General features: G+C 42.6%; 1 protein-coding gene across 1 annotated transcript; it reads right to left on the minus strand.

The window, feature by feature from the left end:
- Positions 1-1,073: 1,073 nt before the first annotated feature.
- On the minus strand, positions 1,074-11,148 carry LOC106898057 (ras-related protein Rab-18-B-like). Its single transcript, XM_014959126.1, has 7 exons — positions 10,961-11,148; positions 10,814-10,869; positions 10,455-10,516; positions 7,766-7,838; positions 6,653-6,771; positions 5,740-5,806; positions 1,074-4,857 (listed from the first exon to the last, which is right to left on the minus strand). The coding sequence occupies exons 1-7, from the start codon at positions 11,140-11,142 to the stop codon at positions 4,682-4,684; spliced, it is 735 nt and encodes a 244-aa protein (XP_014814612.1). The 5' UTR covers positions 11,143-11,148; the 3' UTR covers positions 1,074-4,681.
- Between the last annotated feature and the right edge of the window lie 81 nt (positions 11,149-11,229).

Below are 11,229 nucleotides of genomic sequence, written 5' to 3' on the forward strand. Positions count from 1 at the left end.
GTTTTGTAGGGCAGTCACCCGTATCCATCTTCTCCAAACGTGTACCCTGGCAACTTTCTCCTGCCCTCAGGCATTGAGGTTCCCACTCCTACAAAAACGAGCACTTTTCAGTCAGATGCCAGACTGGTGGCCTCAGCAAATGCACAAGGACTTCTTCACACACAGGTGGCACATCAGCTCTGCCATTAATTCTAAATTACCTAGGCAAACTGAAACTCCTCCCCTTATCCCTCTCTCCTCCTTGCTCACATCTCAAATTTATGGCTTTTGTAATTAGGCACTGTAAAAAAAACTTTAATTAATAGAAGTATACCTCATTCTTTTTTCCTCCCTACTTCTACACAGCCTCTTCCCTTTGTATGCCAATTCCATACTGGGGCTCTCAGTCAAGTCCTCTGTAGAACATATAACTGTTTGTTAATATGGACTGTATATTCTTCTACCTCCTGCCTGAGAATATCTTAGTGATACCTACAGATTCTTAATACATATTTTATTGATCAGCCATCATTGCCTTTTTCAAAACAATAAAGATTAGCTGCTTTTTTTTTTATTAGAGACATCTTAGTTTGTCCAGAATGGGACATGAAAACCTTCTACAACCAAGTATCCCAGATATTTGAGGGGTATCAAGAATGCACTAAAATACTCCTTTGTTTTGCCCTTTCAGACAAAATAGAAAAACTTGTAGAGAACCTGAGAAGGAGCAAGGGGAATATGGGGAGGCAGTTAAAAAGATGCTTTCCCTTACAGGTATTGCTAATTGAGCACAACCCATCATAAGCTGTGTCTCATGTGGGGAAAAAGACTACAATTTTAAGTAGTAAAACCTGTGAGCTCCTCAAGTTCCTAATTAACAAGCTGAAAAGATACAGAAAAAAAAGAAACACCAACAAACCTGTCTAGATCCTCTGGCTTCCTAAACTTTCAGTGAAAAGTTGGCTGGAGCCATTACTGAAATTAGGTTCCACTTCTGTAATGTAAAAGCAAGGTTCTTGTTCTGGTCATCTTTTCAGTAGTAGAGTGGAGTTGACAGTAGAAAGATTAAGTCATTAATGTAATATACTGGCACATTTTCTTTATACTAAAATACTGGCAATATTTATTGAGAATATCAGAATAAAATAGCAACAAAATGCAACTTCAACAAAGGATCCATTAGCACTAAGACCACATCCCCTCCCCCAACATAGGGAGTCCTTCAACCCAAATACCTACCTGGAATTTTGTTCTACAGACTGTTTCCCTTGCTCTCTTTTGTAATTACCCAATGCTTTCTTACTACTTTCAGATTTTTTTAAGGTTCAGTATTTTTCTAGTTCAATACACAGTTAACTAAATATATATCATTTTAAAAGCAACCCAACACAATTTATTTAGTTTGAAGTTATAATAAAATAATAGTTACACTATAAACAAAAATTGAAGTACATCCCTGCCAACCAGTCTCAGAATTCTTATGATCATAGGTAGGCTTATAGTCAACAGACCTCTCCAAAATACCTTAGTTTTCCACAGTGATGTTCATTATTTTCCTATTCTGCTTGCCTCTATTTGAGCTATAAAAAAAGGGCACATTTGAAAACACATTTTCTGGCTAATGAAATGATACTTGTAAGGCACGTATATAGATACATACATATATATATATATAGTTGCAAATGCCCACTGCCAGGCTCCTGTTACCTACCCCCATGTACACATTCCCCCTTAATATTTCAGTGGATCCTGTGATGAGACATTGCCTTTGGTCAACATTTCCATAACAGCCTTTATCACAGCACATTCATATCCTTTCCCTGCACAGTTTTAAGTCAGACTTACACCTACATAACTTCAGCTACTCTTTTACAGCAGGCACCTCCAAATGGGTAAAATCTAAAAGTACAACCACACGCTTCTGGTATCATAGCAGAAGGATCTACGATACCTTCCAGTGATACCGCCAGCTGAATTTGTAATATAGTTTGTTTTCCTTTATATTTGAGGTTGCAAAGGCAAAGTTAGACCATCAGATAATACCTTTTTCACTGCGTAGAAACATTCCACAGCAGGACTAGTTCACTCAGGCCTAAGCACTAAATTTTACATTTCATTTTGCAAATCTGGAACTGGAGACATATTTCTTGTAGTTTCTAGTATGAATAAGTGTGTATATTTACATTAGTACTTTCAACCCTGACTATATTCAAAACTGAATGGAAGACTCATTTAGATCACTTCCTTCAAAAATTGTTATTACTACAGAAAACAACAAAAATTCATAAATTAATCAAGGTAGATTTTGGTTCTGGGTTTCTTCCCCCAAATATAACAGAGGAAGCATTCATTAGTAGGATTGCATTTGCAGCAAACGGAAGCATGATGCAAAGGAAGACGATGTTACTTTTAAAAGGGCTGCCAGCTGTTTAATTATTTCTAAAAAAATATGCCATTCTTAAAAATGAGGCCTTCCAAGGAAGGCAGATACCAACTGCAGCACTGACCAGCGGAGCGGTTTTGCCCACATTCAACAGCCCAGCAACAGAAGGGTCTTCCTTCCAGTTTCTTCTTAACCCCAGGAAACGTAGGAAAGAAGCAACTACCTCGGTGTTGGGCTCATTGCATAAAACTCATACCTGTCACCAGGAAAAAACCCTCCCCAAGGAGCAGTGAATGCACCAAGACCATGGTATGGCCTGCTGATGGGAAGTCATTCATCTCCACCTCCTCCTGATTGTCTCCTTCCTAGCCTTCCCCCTGGTTTTATGGCTCTGTTACAGCTGTCACAGCCTCCCATCTTCTGAATTTGACTTCCTACTCTTTATTTTCTGGTGTCCATGCTCCGTTTGCATTTCCACCTGGAGATTACAGCTGCCACAGCCTCCCATCTTCTAACATGACTTCCTACTCTTTATTTTCTGGTGTCCATGCTCCGTTTGCATTTCCACCTGGAGATTACAGCTGCCACAGCCTCCCATCTTCTAACATGACTTCCTACTCTTTATTTTCTGGTGTCCATGCTCCGTTTGCAGCTCCACCTGGACATTCCAGACAATCTCAAATTGTGAGAGGCTCCCACTTTGCTGCAGACACTCTGATCTGCTGACAGGACCGATCCAGCTGCTACCGGTCACACCAACAGAAATCACTCTCTTCTGTTCTCTCGTAAGCTGATCTGAGTATTCCAAAAGGACATCTTCTAGACCAAAACCAAGATGAAAGCGTAAGCAGCACTTGTGTTTCTACTGCTAAAAAGACATTTAAAACTACTGTAAGATCTGCAATCTCCCTCAGACCGATTTCAGGAGAGGGAAATACACAGGAGCGATATTCCAGCGACACAGCCGCTTACGTCGTGGGGCAGAAGCTGATGCAAAAACCCAATCCAGGTGTTTCTATTCACTTTAGCAACAATTATACAGGCACACTTTTTCACAGAAGAAACCAGCTCCACCAGACCAACGTTGCAGAGAACAAGCTAGAACAGTTCCCAAGGGAGGGTGAAGTTTATACGCCGTGTCTTCAGCTGCGTTGTGTGAACACTCACAACAAACCACTGGTGATTCTCATGAAGGCACTCCCACCAATAAATTGACTTGAGAGCAATGAATCATCAAAACATGCATCTTAAAAAGGCCCGATTTCTCTGTTGTGTCTGGACAATGTGCTGTAATGAACAACATACTTTGGATTTGTCACTTGTTTACAAGCACTTCAGTTTTAAATGCTTTTAATACCTTCCCCAAATGTGGTATTTTCACAGCGTTGCAGGCAGCCAACCAGAAGTCTTCTGCAGGCATTGCTACCAAGATCAGAGTCCAGGCTACCATCTTCCACCACTCAGTTCAAGAAAAGGCAGTGAGTGTAATGGGGGTGGGAAATGGCAAAAATGACAGTTACCTGACAGAACTTCATAATGGGATTGGCAACAGACTCACTCATCCTAATGGAAAGTCTTCCATAACCAGCACATTGCATATTAAAATTAGTTTTAGCCCTGTGATTGCTGAATGACAGCAGGAACAGGGGTTTGCAGAGCCTCCCGTTAACTAAAAAGGACCCAACGTGTGAACCAACCCAAAATGATGACTCCATTTCACTGCTGATCCTCAGCACAAAGTATATGAAGAGCAGCAAAGGGTAACCTTCAGTGTACTCCAGAAAAAGTGGGTTTTTTTCCTGCCAAATGTTAATAGATACACCTCTTCACTACAACCCTGAAATTAAGTAAGAACTCAGCTTACTATATGGGGATAAGTAGCAATTTCGACTGCTTAAAACATCTGGAACAGGGAAACACTGTCATTGCTCATGGTGACCCCTGACTGTTATAAGGGAATTTGGGTGCCTAAAAGACTCCCATGAAATTCTGGGGAAGAGAAGCTTTTCAATAATATCCCCAAATGGAGTACTACTTCATTTTATGCCAAGGCAGGAATTTCAGAAAAAGTCCATGTTAAGTGCCATACAGCAGAAGCAGGATACTTTAGCAGCACTCGTTACCAGAAGAATATCTGGAGCTATCAATTGTGCATAAGAATGAACTGTTTTCGTTAAGGAACAAAAACGTATTTTGCTGATCAGTCTGGGTTTTGGATCTACACAATTGATGGCAGGTCAAACAAGGCACAGGCTACTATTTACAAAAAATAAAAAAGTAGTCATCTACTCCATTCAGACACAGCAGCCACCTGTAGATCTAAGAAAGTGGACAGTATGCACTGCATAAGCCTTTGTCCCGCTGCGCTGCAGATTCCGTCAGCTGGACTCCCCGCTTTTGGGCACTTTTATCCCAAAGACCTGGCGTCTGCAGGATCTTTATGACTAGTTCCTCAAAGGCATGTTGCACTCCATCTTGTGTCTTGGCACTGGTCTCTGGTGAGGGGGAAGAAAGGAGGGGGGAAAGTATTTTATCTTCTTTGCAGTATTCCACTTTGTAAGAAGTTCTTTTGGGACCGGAGAAAAGATACGATTTTTTTTTAAATGAGTGAACCTTCTTTCCATTCTCCCTTAAAGGCACGCTTAAGTTGAATATGATAAACAGAAATGCATTCAAGTCTGAAGCATGGCATTTTTCCACCTAAAAAAATTCCACAGCTCCCCATTCTCTCCATAATGGAGAAACAGATTTTGTTCTCAGGTTGTGACAGTAAATCTAGAAGACAATTACTCAATAACGAAGCTGGGAAATAAAGAATGCAGAGGGAATTAAATGTTTTCCCCTATGCATTTGTTCCAGTTCCTTTCAGAAATCTTTTCAAGAAGCTTCACCTAAAAGATGCATTTTTTTTTCTTAAACACAGTTTGTTCCTCATCTTTGTATTTTTTTTTCACATAGTATTCTTAGACCACCAACAAAATGTACAGTCTTTTATGTTGCTACAACAGCAACTGGGAAACAGAAGAGATTACTCAAGGTGCTTCCTGACATCAATCAGGAGAAAAATTCCAGTCTTCTGGGCTCTGAATTAAGAATTTCAAAAGAATATAAAATTCATGCCTACGCAGTATATGAAGTAAATCTCTTTAAGAGAAAAATTACTTCCAGTTGCAGTCAATGCAGAGCATCTCTGAAAAAAGTCAAAACCTACATCCACGCATATGAACTAATGCAGCAAAAGGAACCCATATTAATTAGGTTCTAAAAAAAATGTAAATACACCTATCAATGTGAAATACAATTGCACACTTCATTCACGCTTAGCAATACCAAAATAAAGACACAAATACTCAAGTTTTTGGGACAGAGTTACATACCTATAAAAAGCAGTGAGCGTTTCCTAGCAAACTGGAGTCCTTCCTTTCTCTCTACTTCACGATCAGGCTGCAGAGACAAAGGAAGAACATGACTGAAATAAACTACACCTGCCACTTTTTGGATGCCCCTGGAAAAGCACCACTGGCAGAAGTGGTTTTGTTGAAAAGAAAAAGGTCTATAAAACCATGCAGCAGCAAACCAACTTTCCCATTCTACAGCCAGCTTACTGTTAGGTGGTCACATTGAAGAGTAGCAGTAAGAAGTCAGTAGGAAATGAATGCATTTCTATCTTCTGAATCAACCAGGAGTAAGTTCTATGCCAGAAAGGAGGTTTCAGTAGTCAAATAGTGGAAAAGGCATATCTGAAAATCAACAGATTTGGAAAGGGGCAGAAGAAAGCTTAGATCAGGATAGCCACGCTGGAAACCTCTCATAGTAAAGCAGAAGAGAGACATCTCATTATGCACCAGGCCTCCAAGATTTATTAAAACACCCCAGCAACCAGTGCACCCCACACCCACACAGATGCACACTCTACAGCAATCTGAAGAGCTGAATTCTCCTTTCCCACCACCTGGGGAACACAGTCTGGTCAAAAAGCAAGCAGCAGTTGTGCTGTTGCACTGCATTTAATGGTACACAGCAGTTTTTAGGCAGAACCTCTCACTATCTTAAGAGAATCTCTCTCAAAAATTGCATCTCTCCAGGAGAGTTTCCATTAAATTCTTTAATAAGATCCGCTTCAAAAATGAGGTAGCAAGTGGAGTCTGCTCAATCCAGGTTCCTCGGTTACAGAGCACTGTCACCTCCTTGCACAACCGATGAGTTATTTTCAGCATTTATCTCACATTTATACTCTATCAGGACTGAGTATTTGTCGAACAGTGTAAAAAGATGCATTTCTAAACTGACCTTATCCGTTTTATTGCCAACTAACATCTTCACAGTGTTGCTTTTGGTGGTATACATGTCCAGCTCATTCAGCCAGCTCTCTAGTCCTGCGAAAGTGTCTTTTCTTGTAACATCATACACTGGTAACAGAGGAAAAGGAGTTTTTAACAGCTGCAGAGTCCTGAACAACGTTCACATCATTATGGCAGATCTTAGTCCCTACTAGTGAACTACCGCCCCGGACAAAAACCAGCATTAGGGAATGACAGAAAGATGGATCAACCCTACCCTCTGCCCAGAGCTGAACACACTGTCTGTGCTCACCCAGAGTCACTTGGGGTTACAGAACGGAGCATCTCTGCAACAGATCTGTGACTGGAAATCAAACTAGTTGAAATATTATACTTGTTACTAGTTCTGCATTGGGTCACACAGAATATTTTAAAATAGGTATTTTATCACCTCATTTAATGTGTAACTACATGCATGCACTGCTGCTAAAAACATGGATTCTGAGTAAGAAGTGACTTCTGATCACTGATAACTTCATAACTGCATTCACTTCATCATAAGGTTTAAAAAGCTACATCACACTCAGATTATTTTGTCCAGCAAGGTGTTCAGCCTTCACAATCCCCGAGAATAAGAATCCCTTCTTTTTCTAATTGGTGTTGTCATGCAGAAAGGGACTAACCATCTACTACTACAGTAGTGCAGCACACTCCTTGTGCTACAAACCTCACATCTTACAGTAATTGCATCAACAGGTTCTGGGGGGAAAAAAAAAAAAAAGGGAGGGGGACACGACACTAGGACACCAACACAAAACCCAGTCTGTCTTGTTACCAGAAACTCAAAAAAGTAATTACTACAAAGCTGATAAATTATGCACTCAACATCTTGCAATGTGACATCTCTGTATTTTTCATTTAAAGTATTTTAAAGAAGCATTCTTTCCTGCCCAGTGGACTTGCAAACTCAAGTGTCTGAGCTAACGATGCAGTAATGTTGCAAAAACCATAACTGTTCCTCTGCTTCTCTCAGACAACCTCCCTTTATTAAAGACATACACATACAGGTAGTAATAAAGACCACACTTTGCATAATCATGTTTTTCTTGCATATACATCCTACCTAAAACAACCCCTTGAGCTCCTCGGTAATAACTGGGAGTCAGTGTTCTAAAGCGCTCCTGTCCTGCCGTGTCCTACAGAGGAGAAAACAAACAAACAAAAAACCCACCCAAACAAATATACACAAAATCAAATACATTTAGAACAAAAACAGTATTTTAATACACTAGATAAAGTTAAATTTTTCTTGGCCAGTAAGGATATGTGAAACCATAGGACAAGAGAATGAGGGAAGGAGTCAGAAACCATTAGCAGCAGCAACAGAAAGTGATTAAAGAGGGGCACAAAAGCACAGAGAGGACTTAATTGAAGGTTCAAATGATAAGCACAAACACCTGTAACATCAGTGATAGGAGAAGAAAGTCAATGGGACTCCAGAGAAATACATAAAAGGCTACTGTGGCAAGCCAAGCAGCGACACTTAATGAGCTGAACTGAACAAGGTGAGGAATAACTGGCTTTCCAGTGAGAGATGCTGTAGGAAAGGAGAATCCAGTCAGAGTTACTTCAAGTTTGCTAAGACTAAACAGGTAAGAAATTTGCAGTAGCTTCATTCAAATATTACTGTAGTATGTCACACTTACTCTCGCAAATCTTTGAAATAGCTCCTAAATGCAACATGAAATTCAAAACCTCCCAGAACAAACAGTAAAGAAGCAAAAGAATTACACGAATACGATTTTTACCAGAAAAATTTATTTAAGTTTTCGTATAGATTACAATAAACTAACAGCTATGTTTTAATTTACTTCTTTGTTAAAAGAAAAAACTAAAATTGGAGATGTATTTACTTATTTCTAGTCATAGTTACTAAGAGTATTGTCCTTTTCGGCACCCATGAGCACATGGACACTAAATCAGAAGCTTCTTTTTGACCTTGATGTACCGTACATGCATTAAAGTTTTTATTTAACATTGCACAATTGCACTGGTTTTTTTCCCCCCTAATTAGCAGTTTCTCCTGATGCTATTACAGACTGCTGCAAAAGTGCTTTTTCCAGCTGCGCAACTTGTGCAAATGCTGGCCTTGCTTTTTATGTCACAGCAAGGAGACACACCCCTGGGTGATTATTAGGGCAAACGTGTTTTGGTTACTCTCAGTAAATCTTCTGTTTTGTGTGCAGTGTGTTCAAAATACAGCCAATACATAGGTGTGACTTCATCACTCTCGCTCTGCATCCTGTACACAAAGCCTGAATGAAAATGTTGTGGTTTGGGCCAAACTGACCAGTGAAGCAGGCAACAGATGCTCTCTCCCACCTCTCTCCAAAGAGAAAAGTAATTCAGATTTTGACATTAATATTACTTTTGTTATTACCAGCCCAAGGCACATTTGTGCTCTCTTTCCAATAGCCCCAATGACTTACTTTGTAATGGTGTGTTCTTTTGTCAATTACCTACGACCATACACATAAAATCTATTCCTTCTAGGGTCATAGAATCATAGAATCGTCTAGGTTGGAAGGGACCTTAAAGATCATCTAGTCCAACCATCAACCTAACTCTAACAAAAAAATAAATAAGAAATAAACCATAAAAAAAATCACTAAACCATATTCTTGAGGACCATGTCAACCCGTCTTTTGAACGCCTCCAGGGACGGTGCCTCAACCACTTCCCTGGGCAGCCTATTCCAATGCTGGATAGCCCTTTCCATGAAGATATTTTTCCTAATTCATCCTGTTTCTACAGTACACTTAAGTGCTGTCTGTCCTGGAAGCGCCGGCCTTTCTCGTGAGGCCACATCTTCACAAGTCTAACACTTCACACAGCGTCTGAGAAACCCAGTTGTGTAAGTGCAGAAAAGAGCTGTCAAAATCTCTGCCAGAACTGCTCTTGTGGCCAGGAAGGCCACCAGAATCCTGGGCTGCGGAGGGAAGTGTGTGGCCACCAGGTCAAGGGAAGTCATTCTCCCCCTCTACTCTGCACTGGTGAATTGGAATATTTCGTCCAGTTCTGGGCTCCCCGGTTCAAGAGGGACAAGGAGCTACTGGAAAGAGTCCAGCGAAGGGCAACAAAGATGATTCAAGGATTGGAGCATCTCCCTTATGAAGAAAGACTGAGAGAGCTGGGACTCTTTAGTCTGGGGAAGAGAAGGCTGAGGGGAGACTTTATCAATGCCTACAAGTATCTCAAGGGAGGGTTGAAGGAGGAGGGAGCCAGACTCTTTGCAGTGGTTCCCAGGGAGAGGACGAGGGGCAACGGGCACAAGTTGGAACAGAAGAGGTTCCACTCAAATAGGAGGAAAAACTTCTTCCCAGTGAGGGTGGCAGAGCCCTGGAACAGGCTGCCCAGGGAGGGTGTGGAGTCCCCTTCTTTGGAGATTTTCAAGCCCCGCCTGGATGATCCTGAGTAACATGCTCTGACAAGCTCTGGGTGGTCCTGCTTCAGCAGGGGAGTTGGACTAGATGATCTCTATGGTCCCTTCCAACTCTAAAAATTCAGTGAACTGAAGAAGTCCCAAACCTCGAGCAATAAGGTATTTATCAATGTTTTCAAAGAACCTGGTCTGTAACTACCGTCGCACGCTCACAACACACACTCATCCCGTGTGCACACGCCGTCGTACGAGCACAGCATCGACAGGCGGAAGCCTTTAGCAAAGGAGGGGGGGGAGGAAGAAGGAAGAGACAAAAAAAAGCCCCAAAAAGCAGCTGTTAGTTTTCACATCCGTGGAGCACAAAACCTACCCATATTGCAAGCTGCACTGAGTGGCCGTCTACCACCATTTTCTTCACTTTAAAATCAACACCTAAGGCACAATAAGAAGTTAGTGTCGTCCTCCCATCCGTTATTGGAGATAAGCAAGCACCTGCGAGGTTATACTACCCGTCTAAGATAGACCATTTTAAAAATACAAACCACTACTAGACACTTCAAGGTTCTAGGGATACAAACAACTACTAGATCCTCTCTTCAGGAAGGCTTGTCAGAAAGAACCGGAGACAAGTTCCTCGCCTTTGCAGACCCCCCCAAGCCCCGGTCCCGGCCTCACACCGACGGCTCCCGACGGAAACCGGCGGCACCGTCCCCCGGTTCCTCGACTCACCGACCGTGGGCTTGAGGCAGGGCTCGAAGGCGCCGTCGGTGAACCTCAGCAGCAGGCTGTGGGGAGAGAGGAGCCCTGAGCTGGGAGCGGAGCTGAGGGAGAGCGCTCGCCCCGCACCTCCCCGCATCGCCCCGCACCGCCCCGCACCTGGACTTCCCCACGGCGCTGTCCCCCACCAGGAGCAGCTTCAGGGTGAGGCCCGCAGTGTCCATGCCCCGCGCTGCAGCGGCCCGGAGAGGCCACCGTGTCTTCTCAGCAGCCGAGGGCTCATCGAAGCCCCGAATGGAGCCGGGGTGATCCCGGCGGGCCCGGCCGCCAGAGGAGGCCATGGCGGCTCCGCCCAGCGGGCGGTGGCCGTTACCGAACGGGGGCGGGGCAGAAGCGTTGGGCCCGGGCGGCTGCGCCAAGGCGGGGGG

The sequence above is a fragment of the Calidris pugnax genome, unplaced genomic scaffold (assembly GCF_001431845.1).
Source record: "Calidris pugnax isolate Ruff unplaced genomic scaffold, ASM143184v1 scaffold341, whole genome shotgun sequence".
NCBI lineage: Eukaryota > Metazoa > Chordata > Aves > Charadriiformes > Scolopacidae > Calidris > Calidris pugnax.

Excerpts from the sequence above, each read along its gene's own strand:
- LOC106898057 (XM_014959126.1), bottom strand. The coding sequence starts at position 11,142 with ATGGCCTCCTCTGGCGGCCGGGCCCGCCGGGATCACCCCGGCTCCATT. Across the intron at positions 10,517-10,813 it reads CTGCCTCAAGCCCACGGTCG|GTGTTGATTTTAAAGTGAAG; the intron begins GTGAGTCGAGGA and ends ATTGTGCCTTAG. Across the intron at positions 6,772-7,765 it reads AGCTCAAGGGGTTGTTTTAG|TGTATGATGTTACAAGAAAA; the intron begins GTAGGATGTATA and ends CTCTGTTACCAG.